This window comes from Symphodus melops (genome assembly GCF_947650265.1).
Source record: "Symphodus melops genome assembly, chromosome: 14".
Taxonomy (NCBI): Eukaryota; Metazoa; Chordata; class Actinopteri; order Labriformes; family Labridae; genus Symphodus; species Symphodus melops.
Window position 1 is genome coordinate 9,506,462 of NC_136704.1, and position 21,609 is coordinate 9,528,070.

Sequence of the window (21,609 nt, forward strand, 5' to 3'; positions counted from 1 at the left end):
AATCGGATCACCAGATGAAGTCTTTAATCCCTCAAGTATTTCCCTTCTTAAAGCTGCTTACAGTACTTCATGAAGTGGAGATTTAGATGATCCGAGAGCTGTATTTCTTTTATTTTTTCGCTTTTTGTCTTTGCTGCACAGGTTTTTCCTCATGTGTTACTTGTTTGTCAACCTGGCATGTGCTGTTCAGACCCTGCTACGGACACCTAACTGGAGACCACGCTTTAAATACTATCACTGGTTAGTTACAAATTATTCATGCTGTTACTTTATTGTGTATCTGTAGCAAAACCACCTGATTTACTTCCCAAACAAACATGAGTCTGAATGTCTCTAAGGTCCAACTGAGGGTTTTAAACTTTGCCACTCAACAAACATTCTGACTTATTTTAACTTTGAAACACCACACTAATTAGATGATGGCGGCCTCCTTTGTGAATAATGCAACAAATCAAATCTCTTAACAACCCCACACACACCTATTCAGTTTGTTTAGTATGATAATGACCTTTACTGAGATTACGTCCATGACAAAATCCGAGGACAAAAGAGGATGGCACTATTGTTAGCAGTGGTTATTTGACTTCCAAGCCTCTCAGCTTTTCTCTTTGACCAGGTTTCATTTCAGTTAGACTGTTTTTATACATTTTTAAAAAAACCTGAGACTGTTGTCCTGTAAACAGAGAGGGATACATGATGCAGTAAATTATGTTTTCTCCCACAGGGCTCTCTCCTTTCTGGGAATGAGCTTGTGTCTTGCTCTCATGTTCATTTGCTCCTGGTATTATGCTATTGTGGCCATGGCTATTGCAAGCTGCATCTACAAATACATTGAATACAGAGGGTAAGAAAAATGTAAAATGCTGTAACTCTTTTTGTTACTATACATGAAATCATTTTAGAATATTAGAAATCAAATTAGAAAATGTGGGCTGGAAAACTATGACGGGGACGAAACTGAAACAGAAATACTCTTTGTGATAAATCGTATTACCAAATGTAGCAGCAACAGCTTTAAATGCAAACTGCATACAAATGTAATATCAGAGCTGCTTTTTTGAAACAATAAAAAATAAAACATGTCTACATTAAGCAAGCATGCATTTTAGGATTGTCTCCATCATTTTAAAAGGAACACATTATGCATAGCCAGTAAAGACTATGAGGCTCTCAGATTATAATCCTGTCTTGCACCCAAAAGGGTTCTCGTACTAAAATATTCCTTTCTTTTGATATGCTTAAGTTGTAAATGTTCCAACAGGCCCATAGTAATGACAATGAGTCTGAGTCTAAAGGCCTAAACGTCACCGCAGTAGTGGGTACATTTAAACACTTGTTAACCAAGCACTAGCAGTTGGTTTTCTTTGAGCTGAGTATTTCACTGTCACTTAATGATTTCAGAGCAGAGAAGGAGTGGGGAGATGGCATCCGTGGCCTGTCCCTCAATGCAGCACGTTATGCCCTTATACGTCTCGAGGAGGCTCCACCTCATACAAAGAACTGGAGGTAAAACATAATTGTACAATTTGTGTGTGTGTGTGAGAGAGTGCTTCACACAGATTTGGTTACGGTTGGCATGCAGAACCTGTCACTTGTGAGTGGAAGAAGGACATAAGAATACACCTTTGATTAATCTAATATGACAGAATAGGTTGATTCTGTACAGAGGCATGCTCTGGTTGGCCTTGCAGACTGCATGTCTAAAAAAGTTTTACTTAATTTCTTGGAAATAAAAACAGATGCAGTTATGCAGATGGTTCTTGTAGAGAGAACTTCAGCCCTTTCAGCCCTCCTTTGTTAATTTACCATTAATTTGTTTTTATAATGATTTTTTTGGGGCATTTTTTCTATTATTTAATAGGACAGCTGAAGAACGATTTGAAATGTTGGGAGGAGAGAGTGGGGGACAACATGATGCAAAGGGCTGAGGTTGGATTTGAACCCACAGGTTCTACGACCAGGACTATAGCCTCTGTACGTGGGAAGTGTGACATAACTGCTAGACTATCAGTGCTCCCAGGTTTTTTTTATTTTTGGCCTTTTTAACGCCTTTATTTAGAGATAGAGGACAGTGGATACAGTCAAAAATTAGGGAAAGAGAGAGTAGTGAATGAATTGTGGAGCAACAGGATGGATGAGAACCTTTGTTGCTCACTTTGAGGACTACAGCCTCTGTACATGGGACTTGCTTACTAGCTGGTAGGCTACCGGCGCCCCCAAATTTAAGTTTTTTTAAACTTTGCACATTTTTTTTTTACAATTTGGTATAACAGGCACATACTGTATAGTACCCTGATGAGAAATAGCCTTAACATCGCTCTCTTTCAGCTACCTGTATTATTGACACAAAAAAACAGCACATGAGTGGCTGGTACACCACTGTCATAACCAGTTAGTTTGATTGTACTGGTACATTGGAATTTCAAAGGAATAACTCTAATCCAATGCAAAAAACAAATGTAACTGCCAAGAAAGCAGTGGACAGAACTTGATATGTTGTTCTTGGAGATGTATTTACTTTTTTCGACAGTAGTTAAGTTGGAGATTGGTGGTGTTAAACTGAGTGGTGTCATTTTGGTTTAAAAATGAATGTTCGCTTTACAAAATTAGTCAGCCATCCTTCCCATTTGTCAGAACTTCTGTAAATACAATTCTGAGCTTGTCAGTAAAAAATGAAGTACCTCAATTGGAAGTACTGGTACTTTGATCAGGCATGTTTGCCCTGAATAATTATGTTAAAATCACTTCTATCTTTTAACATTTGTCAAAACCAGACTGTCTGTAGCTGTTCTTGATATGAAAGATGAATCAACTTCTTGTATCGCTTACAATATTGCAAAGAAGTTTGACTTTGTCCCTAATATGTTGTTTTCTCATGATTTACCCAGGCCTCAGGTGTTGGTGCTCCTGAACGTGGACTCAGATCAGGGAGTCAAACACCCTCGTCTGCTGTCATTGACCACTCAGCTGAAAGCAGGGAAAGGCCTAACAATAGTGGGAAATGTTTTAGAGGGAACTTATCTCACCAAAGAGGCCGAGGCTAAGAAGGCTGAGCAGGTAAAATAGAAATACCTTCACCCTGAAGAATAAGCCAAAAAAAAGAAGCTACCAATGCTAGCCTTAATACTTTGTCATATATGTTGCTGTATTAGAAAACTCAGCACTTTTCCAACAATTTAGTTCCATGAAAATTTGGATTTTATTGTCGGTTTTTTTATAGTATAATTTGCACAGAGTAAAATTATCATTTGTCTAAAGTCTCATATATTGTAATGTACATCTGTTTTTAAAGAACTAAAAAAGTATTCACTGAGTGATTTTTTTGTAGTGTTTTCAATTGACATCATTGCCAACAAGCAAATCTGTTGCATCACTCAGGATTAACAGGCATGAAAATCATTTAAGGGAACGCTCCCATCTGGTGGTTAAATGAGGTATGACATTGTTCTTGCAACCTGATTTAACTCTGTCCTCAAAAGCTTTTCAATCATAGGATTACTTTTTTCTGCTTAATCAATTGTGTGCAGAAAATAAAATCCTGATTACACAGTCTGAGGTATTCATGGGCACTGTTGAGAGCCATCATAAAGACTTGTCCTGGATAGATACTAATGAGAGGGCTGAATGTGATTTTGAGGGAGTGGATAGGCTCAGTCAAGGATCTGTATTTTAGGAACTAAGAAAGGAATCTTTGTTCCTTTGTAAAAACTGAAAAAATAAATACTTTTGCTCTCAATAAACTCTGTTTTATCTTCTTTATCTTCCATTCCTTTGCCATGGTAAAAGTTTCTTGTTCATTTCCATCCAGAACATCAAGTCTTCCATGTCAGCAGAGCGAACAAAAGGTTTCTGCCATGTTGTGGTGTCTTCAAACCTCCGAGATGGCTTCTCACACCTCATTCAGTCTGCAGGGCTGGGAGGCATGAAGCACAACACAGTCCTAATGGCCTGGCCCGGCACCTGGAGGCAGTCCAATGACCCACAGTCATGGAAAAACTTCATAGGTACAGAGTGAGGGGTGTATGAAATAAACAGTGTATGAACATTTATACGAATAAATGCATATTAGCACAACTGTCCATCTTTTCTATGACATGACAACAACTTGTTTCAAATGCATGGTTTCTGATTGGAAGGTCATGATTCTCAAATAATGTTTCCTTTGTTCATTCAGAGACGGTGCGGGAGACCACTGCTGCCCATCATGCCTTGCTTGTGGCAAAGAATGTGGACAGTTTTCCCACTAATCAGGACCGCTTGGGTGAGGGAACCATCGATGTGTGGTGGGTGGTTCATGATGGTGGCATGTTGATGCTGCTGCCCTTCTTGCTGCGACAGCACAAGGTTGGTGTGTGTGTGTGTGTGTGTGTGCACTTTCAGTGAAGGACTGATTAAATGAAATTCTCTGCACACCCATATGTTAAATACTCACAACCAGTTATATTAACTTCTGTTATTGATTGAGGATGCCACAGTTATTTGTCTAACAATAATGATTTGTAATTTGTAATTTGCAACAGTAATTTGTCTTTTTCATTGTCCTGCTGAGTCTACCTCTGTATAGTCCTCTGTATATATCCCCCCCTTACTACCTGGATTGTATTTATGTTTATGTTATTATTTTATTCAATTTTTGACTTTTTGTTTTGATTCTGCACTGCTGCCGTAACGCCCGAATTTACTCATTGGGGATCAATAAAGTTATATCCTATCCTATCCAAACTCACTCTGTTGTGAACTCAGTGAAAAGGAAACAAGGTTCAAAAAAAGACGCAAGGTTCAGTGCAGCCAACACTCTCGGGCATTTCCTCGTTACATGACTAGTTTGCACTCCAGTTTTTGAAGAATAACACCACATTTCACATTTTTACGATTGTTATATCAATTATATTTTGATGACATTACCATATCCTTGTCATGCTTTCAATCACTTTTCCATCCTTCTGACCCTTACTGATGGACTGGTATTCTTTTTTTTTCATCTTTGTATCTAGCTTCAACTAACTAACTTTGCTCTCACCTTTTCCAGGTGTGGAGGAAGTGTAAGATGCGTATTTTCACTGTGGCTCAGATGGATGACAACAGTATCCAGATGAAGAAAGATCTCCAAATGTTCCTTTACCACCTGCGACTGGATGCAGAAGTGGAAGTAGTGGAGATGGTGAGGCTTTGTTTGATGCATTACATGCTGTAATGGGAGAAAATCAACACTGTTATAAAGTGGGACTATTAGCTCAGGTTTACCAAGTTAAAGAGTTAGAAAACAACAACCAAGTGGCGAAGATAGCAGCTCAGCTTTGGGATTCGCTGTTTGTAATGAGTTAGTACCCTTTTTTTCGTAACCTTTAACAATGCTCTGTGCCCTCCTTTATGCAGCATGATAATGATATCTCAGCCTTCACCTATGAGAAGACGCTGGTAATGGAGCAGAGGTCTCAAATGCTAAAACAGATGCAACTTTCCAGAACTGAGAGAGAGAGAGAGGTAACGTATATGATGTCTATGTCACCACAACACTGCTCCAACAGTCACTTATTAATCAAAGAGAGTTATTCTTATACTATGTGTTAGATGTGATACAAATGTGATTAGCATGATATCATTCTAAAAAAAAAAAAAAAGCTTATATGTTTCTGAAAGTTGTTTACATTTTTGTAAATGAATATCCAAGTAGTTTTAAAAGCCCACAGATCTATCTATACGGAATATAAAACAAGTTCTTGAGCTTGTTTTTAAAACAAAAACAAATTAGAAACCCATATGTTAATAAAATTTGGCTTAACTCAAAGTGAAATCATGATTGGCCCCTTTCCTTGTTCATCTGCTATCGACGTTCTTGGCCATCAACACCGCTCAGATTCAGAGTATCACTGATGAATCACGTAGCTCGATCCGGAGGAAGAACCAGGACGCTGCCCAGAGCACCGACCTCAGCCGGCAGTCCTCACAGATGGAGGATACTCAGGAGGACGAGGTAGCCAAATATGTCAAACCAATTTATCTCAATGTTAGACTCCCAGGCCCGTCTTCACAAAGCTGGATCTTAGGCTGCAGTTAAGTGACTTTTAATATCATCATGTTGAAAAATCTGGACCCAGAGAATGTGACTTGACTGCAGATTTATTTGATGTTTGCAGTAAGTGGTAAAATTCTCATATAAGAGCAGGAGATCAGATCAAGAGTATTCATTGAAAGAACCCTCTTAAGATGCTTTTCTAAAGCTATTATCCAAAACAATGTCATAAGACGACTTCGGACAGCAGTCAGTATATTAGTTGAGATCGTATATAAACCTGCTTCTGCTTTTTTAAATGCATCTTAGTGGGCTTGACCATACATCAGGTCATGGCTTATTTACCATGTTCATGTAGTGTTGTAAAAGCTCAGTAGTGTGCATTTTACATCTGAACAAATGCTTTTCTACAACATCCCCAGCAACCCAAAACAAATTGATCTCCGTATAATCACCACGAAGGACAAGCCAGTAATTGTAACTTTGTTAAGGACTCACATTCCATGTGAAAATATTTCATGCTACTAAATAGTGCAGAGAGAAAAGCTTATTCGTTGTCTCTGATAGCATCCATCTCCTGCACTTAAAAGTTAAACACAAGTGCATACCGGCCTTACAGTAGAGGTGCTAACAGTCTTAAAGAGCTGCTTTGTGAATACCAGCCAGATGCTCCCTGAAACTTCTGTTAGACTTTCCATTACCTCATTGATCCCACTTCCACCCCAACCTCCTCTGAAACACTGGCTGCAGTTACATGTGCGGAATTTCTTCAATCTGAATGAAATGGGGCGGCAGTAGCTCAGTCTGTAGGGACTTGGGTTGGGAACCGGAGGGTCGCCGGTTCAAGTCCCGGCACGGACCAAGTCCGGAAACTGGTCTGGTAACTGGAGAGGTGCCAGTCCATTTCCTGAGCACTGCCGAGGTGCCCCTGAGCAAGGCACCGAACCCCAAAACTGCTCTGGAGCGCTCGCTGTGGGCAGCCCCCTCACTCTGAGACCTCTCCATTAATGCATGTCACTAGAACCCTGTTTGTGCATGAGTGTGTATCTCGGCCTATGTGTGTGTTAGACAGAGTGTAAAAACTGAATTTCCCCTCGTGGGATTAATAAAGTGTAAATTATTATTATTATTATTATTAAATCATTCCGATTGGATGTTCCGATTTGACTGTTTACATGGACGCTGAATAACATGATCAGATTATGCCGTGCATGTTCATGCATCAGCATTTAATCAGATTAAAACCCTTGTGACATGCACATACTGGTCCTACCTGTCATATCTGCTGGAAAGTCAGAAGGAGTGACATCTCAGTTTGTAAACAATCACTACAAATGACCCGTAAAAAATGTTAAACTTTGTTTTACACTCTGAAAATGGAAGATATATTTCCTCACAGTTTAAACATCATATACACTTTGTAATATATGCACCTTTCAAACATTTGAACCATTTCCAGCAGCGTTGTTTAACTTTTTAACTTGTTATAGTTATAGCATAGTATATGTTCTCAAGGTTGTGACTGTCTAAACGCGATCGTATTGGTTAGATTATTGAATTAAACATTCTTCTCACATTAATGATCAACTGTAAACGTACATAAAACGTGAATGAGTTGCTGCCACTTTTCGACATTAGGCTACTTTAAAATCAGGCTGTATTAGTTCTTCTCAGTTCAGAGTTCACTTTAATTATTCTAACACTGCATTATCGTTTGTCTCAGCTGAAGGTAATAAAAACGTTTTTTAGGCAGACGCAGCGGAATCAGTTTTAATGCTAGCACGACAGCGTTGATATGTTGACTGTTTACATTGAATCTGTTGATATCAGAGATGTACCTATCGCTCCAAAGTGGATTTTTTTTTTTACCGCAATGTAATATTTGTATAAAACAAGGTCGTATGAAATCGTATCTATGAAAGGCATTAATACATAAAACACAAACGTGATCCAAATGAGACAGGTGAGAGAGAGTAGGCTAGTCCTTATGGATTAAGAGTGGAGACTAAACTTTTAAATGACATGGCGATCATCTATGAAGTTGTGCGAACTGATCACAGCAGGCTCTGAAGGAAAGGTCTGATGGAAACGCGTCACTTCACTGGGGCAGACATGCACAGTCAGGACCGTTTGACCCCAGTCAGGCAGACACGATCAGATCGAGTGTGTACATTAGGGTGACCAAACGTCCTCTTTTGCCCGGACATGTCCTCTTTTTACGTCCTGTCCGGGGCGTCCGGGTTTTTTTTTTTTTTTATAAAATCATGAAAATGTCCGGGATTCACTGTCTTTTATGGAACCATCAAGTTTGCACTTAAATTGACCGGCGCAAAATACTACGGTAGCTACTTCGTTGCGTGACGTAATTCTCGAGAGACTGCTTTGTGGGCTGCTCTGCGACGTGCACATTCACAGGGAACAGCAGACAGCGGCAACACAGCTGACAGCGGAGCAGCATTGATTGCACACAAAATGCCGAAGCGTAAGTGCAGCTTCACAGATGAACTACAAAAACACTGTAAAACACTACAGCAACTACACAGCAACAGCAAAGAGATGTCTTGCAAAGACTTTTATGCTTATTTGTTGAGCAACTGGAAACTGCTGGGAAAGACCAGTTCTGCAGAAAATATGGATGGGCAGACAAGGAGGATGAAGAAGAAAAGCAGGATGCATTCAGCAGTAGATTATTTTTGTTTGTTAAGTTAGTATTTTTCTGAGCATTTTTTCTAATGTATTATTTATCTTGTTACCTTGAAAAGGGATATATTAAAAGCTGGATTTTCAAAGAGTTCATATTTTCACATTATTTATTTGAAAAGAGAGCTATTATTTTTTACAGGTAGTTACATATTTCATTTGATTTCATTACAGAAGTTACATTTGCACCATTGAGGCATAATAAATCATGATCATAGACCTCTGAGAAGCCTGTCTGAATTTGTGTCTCATGGCCGTCCCGAGTGTCCTCTTTTTTGGAAATCAAAATATGGTCACACTAGTGTACATGGATCCTGATCTGAACAACGATTGGCATAAACCACCCCTCTCAATCGGAATGAAATGTCTTTCGGAATGAGCCTGATTGGATCAGTCTGTCCTGATTGACATGTTTACATGCAGCGATTTTATTCAGCTCAGGCTTTTATTCTGATTATTTGTGTCCATGTAACCGCAGCCACTGTAAAGAGCAATATGTATTGTCTCAGAAACCTGAAAATAGATTCTGTTTGTGAGCAACCTCAGAATAAAGGTTGTTATCATGCTAATGCTAGCATGATAACAGTGGGTTTTCCCCTTTATATACAGTTAATGGATATTCCACATGGATCTAGACTGCACAGATAAACAAAAACTACAGCCACTGTACAGAGGTTGAACACATTTGATTGCTATATCCACAAAGTCTTGAAATGTGACAGGGCTGCTATAAGATTGTTTGTTTCTCTCCAGCATTCAGAATTGACAGTAACATACTCTCTACATTTGTTTTGCTTGACCAAAATTATTTCCATGTTGACTGTTCTCACCTCTTTCCATTACTTCTATACATTCTTATATCATGTTTTGGCGATAGCAACAACTTTGAACAAACCCAGAGGTATCTTGGTATCTTATTTCGCCTACCTTATGTTTTCATTCGCACCTTGTGGTTATTAGGATTGTTTGATTTTTAGATAAGCTTTTCATAGACAATTTTCTGAAAGCTGTAGTTTCACCATGGCAGACCAAAGTCACTAACCTTTGCAGTTGTCACATTTAATGGACTATGTTGGTATGTATTTCACACCTACCTATTCACACCCATTCACACACTGATGGCAGTGTTTGCTATGTATGTTGACCATCAGAGGTAATGAATCCCAGTCATACACATTCACAGGCCCCTGATGCAGCAGGGGGAGAAATTCAGGGTTAAGTGTCTTGCCCAAGGAAACATCGGACATGTTGCTCGCAGGAGCTGGGGATCTAACCCTTGAGCTTCCGGTTGACGACAACTCTACCAACTGAGCCACAGCCGTCGCCTAGTGGAAATGCTGTTGGATTGTCAAAACAATGCGATCACCTTTTCCTAAGTCCTTTATGAATTCTCCTAACACCTTTCAAAGTAAAGTGGATAGTGAAAGGAGGGACAATCCAAATGCATCCTAAATGTTTTTCCCTTTTAACATTTTGGACTCCTCCAACATGGCTTCTGTTTTTATCACCAACCTTTCCTATTTAAAGTCAATTATTTATTATTGTTTTTTGTGTTTAATCTTTTTTTTTTGTTTTTTATTCTTTACAGGCCCAGCTCATCCATGACAGAAACACAGCATCTCACGCTACCATCAACGACAAGGCAGACACTGGGCCTGAGCGGGTTCACATGACCTGGACTAAGGACAAGCTCTTAACAGAGCGTAATCGTAACCGCGAGTGCAGTGCCAATGTTGCTGTACGCGACTTGTTTAACATGAAGCCGTAAGTACTAATTTGTCTAAATACTACCCTAAAAGCATACCGAAATCTGATAATAATAAACCTTATTGGGGCACTTTTTATCTGAAAATATTACATTCTATGTTTGAGTCCAAATGCCTCATGTGTACAAACAACTTTGCAGCCATGACTGGTGTGTAATCTTGACAGACTTTAGGTGCATTGCAAAAGCAATTCAAATATTTTATTCCAAATTCTTTTGTACTTTAGGCCCCAAACTATGTAGAAGAAAATAGTGCCCAGGTTAAAAATATAGGAATAAAAAAAACACATTCTTGTTAGCATGTGCTTTGTGAGAGACATTTGCACCATTTTTAATAGCTTTTCACATGTTTTCAAGATAGTTTATAAAAAGGATATTAAGAGTAAATAACAGCACATACATTTATACTACTCACATGTTTAGAGTAGTACAAATTAGCTGTAATAGGACTGAAATTATCTGCATGGTGTGTGCGTTCAGGCTGCATTTTGAGTGTGCGCGCTTGTGTACAGTATAAGTTCAGCCATTTCAGTCTTAATGCATGGCCAGACCACGCAGATTACATGCACACCATTTTGCTGTTACGACTTACTCTTTATTATACGATACTGTCCATACTGTTAGACTTTAAGACGTTCCAGTCCTCATTAATTGGCTCATAAAGATTGTCATTGAAGTCACTCTCACAGGACAAAAAGAAATAGAGGCATCTTTTTTGGCAAAGCCTCCCTCACATCAGACAGCTCCTTTTTTTCTTTCTCTGGGTTTTTGTGGTGGACCTGTCGGTGTCAGGACAAGCCTTTTGGGACAGTTTGAAGCATGTAGTGTAGTAGATTGAGCTGGAGAGCTGATGTAGAAAGCACCTAAGCTTGTTTCTGTTGTTCTGTCCTATTTTCCTCCTTCTAGAGAGTGGGAGAGTCTGTAAGTTGCATTCTCTTTGTTCTAGGCTGTATTTGTGTTCTGCTTCTCTGGTGACTGTAGCTTTGTATAGTGTCCTCCAGCTCGCATCTGTTTGTGCATGTGTGTGTGTGCATGATTTTGTGTTTGTGCCCTAATGTGCATGGATTTCCTTTGTCAGCATCAAGGAGCATGTTGGTCTCAGTCAGTTAAATGTGAATAAAAATGCATTACATTGTTTTGTGTGTGCAAAAATGTGCTTTCTGTTCTCTCGATGAGTGATTATAAACAAACATATAAAAAAATACTCATTTGGTTTTGAAAAATGAAATATAACTTATTTTCTTATCGAGTAAAATAGAAAGCAACATTGTGTTTGATTTTCATGTAATTTGGCTTTTGGCAGTCAATGTCATGCTTTACTCTAACGTTATGAAGAGGCAACATTTAAAGACAAAGGAGAGTAAAGAGGCAACGTTGGACATTTGTTATAAATCACAATAATGTTAATAATTCCATTGAGTCCTGCAATTAGTTTGTTCAGTTGACTATGATAAACTACCAAATAATAAGTGACATTGTTGAATCTCACGGTGCTGGACTGCATGTCTCTTTTGTTCTTAAAATGCTGCCTCTTTATTAAGAACTCATTTGATTGAGCTTCTTAACTGTGCCTTGTTTTATTTGTGTGTGACTTTTTGATTTTCACATTGTGTTTATAGGATGTTGTTATGTGTTATACTGGTTGAGGAGTTTTCTCTGGAAATTTTATAATTATGTTTTAATTCATAAGAAGCACACGTTCCCCTTACATAAGAATGTTAACAACAGATCTACTGTAAGTGCATTTACTGGCTCTATAGTTAATAGTTTTATTCATTTAAAGAAGAGAGCGGGAGCCAGCCCTTAAAGTCCCATATTATGCTGATGGTATATGCTCTTTAGTGTGTTTTTCTTGTTTTGTGCATTAGGCACATCTCTTCGCGGCTCACGCGGCTCAGGCTTCTCCAGCCTCCTCCTGTTAACAATAGCAATAGCCGCCTGAACAAAGCCGAACGACTGACCAATTATGAGAGAGCAAATCGGCCGACCAATCAGATCAGACTTGGCACACGCGGGGACCCTGCTTGTTTTTTTGTTTTGTTTTTTCTCTCTCTCTCTCTCTCTCTCTCTCTCTCTCTCTCTCTCTCTCTCTCTCTCTCTCTCTTTGTGGTTCTGTGTGATTCTGAGCGTTAATACAGGAAGATGAGAGATCCTGCATGGAGGGGCAGTACATGAAAAGAGACACTCTTTTTGAATATTAGCGATTATGAAAGTACTTTTGTAGAAGCATAAATTACATCTACTGTATGAACCCTAAAAAGGGCATAATATGGGACCTTTAATCCAAACGTAATTTTTTTTCGGTGGTAAAAGCCCTCTATATTCTTGGATTCTTGGTTAATGTATTTTAAAATCTCTGTAAACCTTTGATATTCACAGAGAAATTATTTAATTGCACAGTGTCATTGTAGTACTATAGTAGAATTCTTCTCTTCCTATAATAGCATGTCTGCTCTTAGTTTTATAACTGATGACATTTAGGCCTAGGTTTGGTGAAGTCTGGTTAGTAATGATTACTTCCGGGCTGTACTTTCTCCATGTGACCTTCTTGTCAAACTAGGAACCAGTCAAATGTTCGTCGGATGCACACAGCCGTTAAACTGAACGAGGTGGTGGTGAACAAGTCGCAGGGAGCTCACCTGGTTCTGCTCAACATGCCTGGACCCCCCAAGAACAGAGGAGGAGACGAGAACTGTATCCTTCAGGGAGTTTTAACGATATTATAGAACAAGTATCTCGCAAAACTGAAAGAAATGATGAAATATTAATTGTGTAGTGATGCTCATAGGGATAAACCTACAGAGAAAGGTAGTTACACTTCAAACACATGGTTATGAAGTTTTTAGACAAATTTTAAAATTAGATTTATTGCCCTATTACAAAGAGTGCTTTCTGGCACAGATTTTGCGTATTGCCTTACTCCTTTTATTCATTGAAAGTTTTCAAACTTACATTTGGTTCTGTGACTGGAGCAGCCAAATGCACACCTGAAACTCTCCAGCAATGGAAATAAACACTTAAAGGGAAATAAACCCTAACATTTAATATTCTTCAGTGTAAAGAAGACATTGGAAAATAAGAATATCTATGTTAACAAGTTTGTTCCATCTACTTCAGTAAACATAATTAACTTAATTACTACAGATTTCCTCTGTTACAAACAATAAATAGGGTAAAAATGAGTGTATAATAACTATTCTGGTCCCTGTGTTCTACCCTGACTGCTGGTTCTCAGACATGGAGTTCTTGGAGGTTCTCCTCGAGGGTCTAAACCGAGTCCTTCTGGTGCGAGGTGGTGGACGTGAAGTCATCACCATCTACTCTTAAACATAAAATACTCACACCCAACCCTGCACATTGGCTGTTGTCATGGATACTGGTCACTGGGCATTTTTTCTGGAAAGAAGCCTGATTTTAGTTTTTTATTTTTATGAAGGGCGGGAATTGTTGGAAGGCGGGACCACTTGTGACTTGGAGATGGTCTTGAAGGACCTCAGGATGAAGGAAACATTTAGCGTTGAAGGATTTTACTGGCTGAGAATACGAGCGCAGTGTGTGTCCAGTCTGGGCACCCGTACCCCCTGCACATGGAAGATAGAGCATAGAGACACTTTATATTGTTCATTTGAAAAAGTTCTGTTCTGTTACATTGTTACATCATATTCTTTTCCTCTTGTGTCGATGTTGTCAAGTTACTGATGCTCACTGTGTAATGATAAGAAAATTGTGCTGTTGATTTGAACCTTGTAGTCATTTCACGTTAACTGATGATGTACTCAACTCCAGGCCTGAACAAAACTAGGACAGAGAGGACAATCTACAGCACTTGCTGAAGTTTTGCATATAGTTTAGGGATCTCTGTGGTCTGGATGATCATTACTTAATGCTTTCATTTGAAGATAACTTTTGAGATACCTGTTTCAGTTTGAGCTCCAGATAAGGGGAACATTGTGATTAGAAGCAACTTAAACATCCTGCTAGGGTTGTAAAGTTAGGGTTAGATAAATTATCCTCACATAGCAGCATTTTGAAGTTTCAACGTTCCATGGTTGTTCACCTTTTCAATGATTTAGTGAAGGGCTGGCCAGGATGAAGGTAAATGTGCGCCTGTTATTGGATAACCTTCCTGTATGTTGGTGTTAACATTTCATATGTCGGGTACTGATATCTTTGGTCTTCATTTCCAATGTCAGAGAACTCTCCGGTTTTCATAGGAAAAATCGCCATAGTTAATATTCAAGGACTCTTTTTAAGCTTTACAGAAAAACATATGAAATGCACATTTCTACATATTTAAGGCATGTGAAGTAGAGCTCAGTTTGGAATAGCTCTTGTTTTGTTTATCGATGTGCTAATTTGATATTAGGTGGGTTAATAAAATAGTACATTGGATAATTGGTTCGCACATTGCATCTTTGCCCTCAGAATTGTTGGCATCTAACAAAGAATACTTTGTAAAGCACAAATCGACACATATGTTAGTGTAACCTTTCCGAGGTGGATGTAGTTCCAGCACTGTTCACTTTGCACTACCCATCTCTCAGCACTTAATTTATTGTATACTGGTTTACAGTGACACGTTGTACTGGTCAATCAACCACTGCAGTCTTCTCTACTAATGGAGTGACATGCTGATAAATGAGGCGCAGACAGCAAGTGCGTTCAATACTCACGTTTCAGTGTTTCTTTTGTAATGTTTTAGCAGACTGTATCTTTAGGCTTTGAGTCCCAGACTGAGTCATCGTAATGAGCATGTGTAGGAGGAAAAAGTGCCAAAATCAAAGAAACTGTGGAAGTATTGATAATGCATCTTTACGCATTATCATATAGTGGATTCTGCTTTTTACGATGGCAATCTGTATTTAGTCTTTTAAAATTTACAAAATGTATGAATTCTAAAAAGCACTACTAATTGTTTGAAATGACGGAGCTCTTTGTCCTGGTCAGAACTATTTTCAAAGCTAGATGAGATTAATTCAATGAAAACTACAGTGTGTAAGGGGAAAGAAAGAACCACACCCCTTTTTTCATTTGTACCTCCACAGTTTCTTTCATACAGTAGTTGAGCAGTATTTTGTAAAGCAGAAAGTTGTAATTTACATCACTTCTTTGAAGAGGCTGAGACCTTTCACATTGTCAGTTATGCAACACCTGTGTTTTGTTTTGTTTTGTTGTGTTGTGTTTTGTTCAGTTGTTAGTGTATGCCTATGTTACTACCTAGTTCTGGTCCGTGTAGTATTTGTTACATTATAATTGATCTTCTGGTACTTTAAGTGTTTAATTTTTCAGTGTGATTTGTATGGATGGAGGCAGAGAGAGGCGGAATGTGTGAGAAGCAACAGCATCTGCCAAGTAGCTGTTTTTGCTCCAACTCATCAGAAACACATCATGTACAACACACAGGACTAAAAACCACAGAGGAGACTGTGCCACCCTGGACTCAGAATATAGAGACCTGAATGATGCAACCAGGGGATAAAGAAAAGGTTTAAATGATTCTGTGGATATATGAAGGTCAAACTATTGCAGTTGTTCAGTTTTATATTTTAGCCACCAAAGAAAAACATAATCTTTTATGAATAAATTAAAAAATGCTTAGTTTTACAAAGTTTAAACATTTATAATTGTAAAGATATCATGTTAAAGACTGTTTTGGTGTTTTTAATTTGGTCGCTAAATAGAATTAACAGTGCAAACAGTGCATACATGACACTCAAAAGGAAACACGCAGCAAAAAAAACTGTTTCTGGAGGTAAATAGGAACGTCAGCAGTGTGTGTTCAACATCAAGTGACTGGAGAAAGTTATCTACCTCAAGGTGTCACTGAGGCTTGGCTGAAGAAATAAAAGCTTGTTCAATCACATTTTTTCTTTATTAAACTGATATTAAATGTTGAGTTATGGGGGAGAGTCAAAAGACTCCACCAGCAGAACTGTGTGCGTGTGTGGATGTATTTGTGTGTCTCTTTGTGCATATGGTTTCAATGGTGAAGCTGTGTTGTGTGAAGTGTTTCTGCTGCTGTCCCAATCAGTTGGAACAGGAAGTCACTTGTGGGCACATGTAGAGAAAGGTAACCCTGTAAATTGTATTTGTGCCTCTCTGAGTAATTATTAAAAGTGCTGAAATAAACTGAATGGTGTTTGGTCCTGATTCTACTTGCAAATCAGTCACACCAGTTTGGGAGAGCAATTTTTTGCCCTACCAATCTCCACAATGAGGCATAACTATTCAACAGGTAGACCACATTTTTCCTAATTTAGAATTCAATATGTGTGATTCATTTGGTAGAGTTGGTGTTCTCTCAACTGAAAGGTTGAGGATTTGATATCCTGCTCCTACAGTCACATGACCAATATGTCCTCAGCAAGACATTTAACCCAAAATTTGCTCCTGCTGCTTTGTCAGCGTTGTTTGAATGTGTTTAAATGGGAAGACTTATTTTTGATAGTCACTTTACATGGCAGCTCCTGCCATCAGTGTGAGAATATCAACTGTATATTTGACCTGCAGCATTGTGTATTGGGGCTATGTTTGCTGCAACCTCAGAACCACTTTGTGTGAACAAAGGAAGCCCTAGGGCTAAAGAAGAAGGCATTTAGGCCTTGGTTTACCCAGGGTTCCCCTAAAGCTGCACACAGTATTTTTGTTGGCATTTTATTACTGCCAGGTGAGGCATGAAAGCAATCAAGCTGTGAGATAAGCTTTTTGGGAGGCCATGTAGACAACCTCACTCTTAGCCTGAAGAACACAGACAGACAAATTACAGGGACAGTGGGAGTCCCCTGTCTCTTGCACGATTATTTTTGGGGGGTTTGGACCTTACCCTGATCTGACCAAATGACTCCCACAGAGCAACCAGTTACAGTTTCACATGTCAAGAATTCTGTTCAAAAAATTATGGAGACTCTGCAGGAAATTGTCCCAATAATTTTGTTGTTTTTTTCAGTATTAAACCTGGAATCTCTCAGAAACGACAAGTGAGGATGTTAACAGAAAAAAAAAAAGAAAAAAAACGTTGATCAGGGGCATTGAAATTAAGTCTTTCTCAAATGTATCCTTCTGAGGGCAGGCTTGTCTTACCTTAAATTTTACAATGTGCTGCAGCTTGATGGCCAGCATTTAATTATTAATACAGTTTTATTTGTGATACAAGTCCAGTATGGGATCTTTTTTTTTATCAGATGATTTCAAAAGATAGATTTCCAATTTCATGTCATAAATTAGTGTTACTAGTCCCTCAACATCAGCTCTGTGTTTCTTCCAGCAGAATGTCAGTTAAACATTCAGCCTCCCTAATGTGGGAGGTGTCAGCCTCCAACCCCATCTGTGCCTCCCTTCCTATCTTACTGGACAATCAGCTATCCAGCTCTTACAGGCCTGACCTAGACTGGTCACATGTTCTGTTTCACACAAACAAAAAGTGTACCACATCTGATTCAACTAAAGCTTGACCATGAGAAAGGAATCCTGTGTCAGAACATGATGCTTTTCATGTCTACTGAAATTATAGTTTAGTTCAGCTGCCCTGCACAGACTACAGAAGCATTAAGTACAATGCAGTACTGACTTATTTTGAAAGCTAATGGTATCTGCTGGTGAACTGTCATGATGTAACTTTAGGGGGAAGTTCAGCCAATTTAAACCTAAACCATGCTAGCAAATACTCAAAAAGGCTTCAGCTAATCTTTTTTTTTTATTGAAGGGAATTAACTGCACAGCCACACAGTCTGACAATTATTCCCTAAAATGCACATCCCTGACCTTTGACTTTATGCAGCCTGTTTTGCACCACTTTCTCTGCACAATCTGTCAGTCCAAAGTGCTGTCTCATTTGTGTTTGCTTTGTGTATTGTTGTCCTGAACGATAATTGAGGCAGTATGTTAACCGCTTTGAGCTGACTTGTGTCAAAACTGTACAAATGTGTGAGAGACAAAGATAGAAAACCACAAAAAAATATCATCATTGATTCTCTGCAGCAGAAACACTGTCACTATGAGCAAACTGTGAAGAGATGGGAGTATGTCAGTGTAATATACTGAGTCCTTGCACCAGTATTGATCACAACTGTGACTTTCAGCTTTTCCATCCACTGAAATGTTTGGTGTTGATTGATCCAGTCAGCTGCAGCTACCAAAGGTCCTGACTGTCAAAGAAACTTTTTGTGTTAGTGAGCAGCAAAATGACAATGGTTGATTTTATTTCCCTAAAAAAACAAAAAAGACAGGCAAAATTGAGCATTGATTAAGTGGGACCTGAACATAGTTCAGCAATACAGACCTGAACACAAATTAATGGCTTTCAGTCACTATGAAAGCTGCAAACTTGCTCAGAGAGACTGCCTGCAAGTCTCCCGTCTATCTTTGTCTATCTTTTCCATCAAACTCGTGCAACATTAGAAATTAAACCCTTTTAAGTCCTATTTGTTGAAATTCACTTTGGCTGCATTCAAAATCACTTCATGAATGTTATTAAAAAATATGTTTCCCTTATTCAAATGTCAAGAAATGCTCTCAAACTTTCTGTAGGTTGGCTGCTAAATTCCTTTTGTTTTTGGGAAACAGGGAGAGTGAACTCATTACTTTAAACACATGAGTGTGATCTGTTGGGTAAAAGTCACCAAAATATAAATTCTTCCATTAGAGTAAAAAAACTGTCTATTTGGTTGCAGGAAATGCAGAAAATTATGCATTAATGTAAGGACATTTTTAATGATGAGTTCTGGATATATTGTGGCTTTGTATGTTGTATGATTGGTCTGTGGATGGTTGTTGTCTTTGTATATTGTAAAGCACTTTGACACAATGCTGGTTGTATTTAAAGTGCTATATAAATAAATGTGGTATAAATAACTTAAATATTACAGTCATTTCAGGTCAATAAGTTCTAATTTAATCTCAGTGACAACATCTTAATGGGGTGTCTGCTGTTTTAACTGCAGCGGAAAAGACAAACATGAGAGGGCGAGGAGGAAAGCAGCACACAGTGGAATCAGCCATGGTAATAAGTTTAAATCCCCTCTCTACTTCAAAAGTTTCTGATCATTTCTGCAGACCACAAAGAAGTTCAGCTTCATCATAACTTCATTGAAAAAAACAACAAAAACAACCCTTGCATTCATTTTGTCTTGTTCCTTATACAGAGCCTGTTGGTACTATATACTGCATTCATTCTACAAAAGCTTGGACAATGAGAAATATAGGAAACACTTAATATCAAAGAGAAAAGAGGACAACACAGTATGTAACAATATGGTGATTGACATCCGATTCGAGATAAAAGGTAAAGCAACACTGCACTAACTTGATAAGATGTCAGTTTTGGACTTCTGGCACCACTAATCTGAACTGGCTCCTTAAGAAATAATGAATCAGTAACTTTCCATCAAAGATTTGTAGAAGAATACAAATTGGATACAAAAAAAGATAGGCATTGTATATGATTGTTAACACTACAGCAAAAAAAAAAAGGATAAAAGGAAGTCAATCACATGACCTTTATTGTCATGACTATTTTAATATTGTTAACTAGTTTCTTGTAAAGATAAGGATAAACTTTATTGATCCCCCAATGGGAGAAATTCAGGACAAAGACTCCAGAATACCGGACAGTCCCTTCAGATTGGCCACACTTCCTCATTCTGTCTCGGAGCTGAAGGATTAAACTGGAATGAGAACCTTTAAGATCTTTGTTGAGTTACATGAAGACAGGATCAGACCGGAACTTATACCAGATGGTATTGTATGTATAATGTATAATAATTTCACTATTCGCCTACTTGGCTGCCATGCCACTTCTGCTACTGCTTCTTATATTGATAAGAATACAAGAATATAACCGGTGAGAGAGTAGATGCACAGAAGACGACTAAGAGTGTTTAGGAAACAGAGTGACGAGTTCAGTAATTTAGAGATTGAATAAAATCTCATCTTCATTAAATGGGGCATCCTGAGCGAGTTCAAAGCTCTAATTTAAAAATTGTTTTTTAACAGTAAAAACGCTTTATCATGAACTGGAGTTGTTTTTTTTGTTTTTTTTTGTTTTTTTTAGACTAGCTTCACCAACTAACGAGGTGCATCAAGAGTTAAAAGTTTAGAAGAGGTCAAAATGCTCCAGCAACACTAAGAAGATCAACTTTATTCACAATTTAGACACATTTTGTCTTGTGGCCTCATCAGGGTCATCAGCAAAAACATATTTCATTTAAATGTTAAATGGGGTAAGTTCAACATTGAAAGAAAGATAAAACATTTTTAAAAAGTTGGGACAACTAATCAAATGCCTCCACATCTGTATATATCAGCCAATAGGGCACTTGCAAGGTGGGGCGGTTAGATTTGTTGGACAGCTAACATGGAAGTGAGGGGTGTGTCTAAAAGAAACAAGGCTGACATAACACCAGACGTCTATTGAATATAAAGTGGGCAAAAAGAAGTTCCCCTACCCTGACACTGTCCCTTGACGCCAAAAAGGCCTTTGACAGAGTGGAGTGGGGTTAGTTGTTTCATATAGCGGAAAAATATGGGTTTGGACTCTTTTACATTCGATGGCTTAGTAGTTTATATTCTGGGGCCTGCGCCTCAGTTATCACAAATGGTATGGTCTCTCTCACTTTTGAGCTACAAAGAGACACCAGACAGGGGTGTCCCCTCTCTCCCTTGCTGGTCATTCTTGCCCTGGAACATCTTGTCATAGAAATAAGAGAGAACTCACAGGAGTGACAATAGCTAATGAAAACATAAAGTATTACTATATGCAAACAACATTATTTTGCTCCTCTCCCAGGCCCTCCAGTTAATTAGTAATGTTTTGGCAACAATAGACAATTTCTCCACCTTCCCCGGATACAAAGTAAACAGAGGCCTTCCCCCTTTCTGATCTAGCATTTCTGACTTACTTGAGTGTATTTAACATCTCTGTTTCACAACATTGTATGACATATCTAGGCATTACATGTCCACATGACATAAAGAACATAACAAAAGTAAACTTTGGAGACACGCTTGAGGAAATGAAAAGTACATTTGGGAGGTGGAAGGGATTGAACCTTTCCCTTTGGGGTAAAATATCCTCCATAAAAATGATGATATTCCCCAAATTATTTTATCAACTAAACATGCTGCCAATCAAAAT

General features: G+C 38.5%; 1 protein-coding gene across 4 annotated transcripts in view; it reads left to right on the top strand.

Annotated features, from left to right (window-relative positions):
- The window catches only part of slc12a7b (solute carrier family 12 member 7b), a 71,531-nt gene extending 54,924 nt beyond the window's left edge, over positions 1 to 16,607 (top strand). For 2 of the 4 annotated variants that reach the window (XM_079361117.1, XM_079361119.1), the window contains exons 14-26: positions 142 to 240; positions 725 to 844; positions 1,402 to 1,506; positions 2,889 to 3,057; positions 3,809 to 4,004; positions 4,175 to 4,344; positions 5,030 to 5,161; positions 5,377 to 5,484; positions 5,858 to 5,974; positions 10,302 to 10,477; positions 11,385 to 11,399; positions 13,039 to 13,172; positions 13,714 to 16,607. In XM_079361117.1, the coding sequence (XP_079217243.1) occupies positions 142 to 240; positions 725 to 844; positions 1,402 to 1,506; positions 2,889 to 3,057; positions 3,809 to 4,004; positions 4,175 to 4,344; positions 5,030 to 5,161; positions 5,377 to 5,484; positions 5,858 to 5,974; positions 10,302 to 10,477; positions 11,385 to 11,399; positions 13,039 to 13,172; positions 13,714 to 13,805 (1,633 nt within the window). In that variant the 3' untranslated portion in view covers positions 13,806 to 16,607. The remainder of the gene's footprint in view (positions 1 to 141; positions 241 to 724; positions 845 to 1,401; positions 1,507 to 2,888; positions 3,058 to 3,808; positions 4,005 to 4,174; positions 4,345 to 5,029; positions 5,162 to 5,376; positions 5,485 to 5,857; positions 5,975 to 10,301; positions 10,478 to 11,384; positions 11,400 to 13,038; positions 13,173 to 13,713) is intronic. The other 2 variants (XM_079361120.1, XM_079361118.1) reach the window with 2 other exon arrangements.
- The last annotated feature ends 5,002 nt before the right edge of the window (positions 16,608 to 21,609 follow it).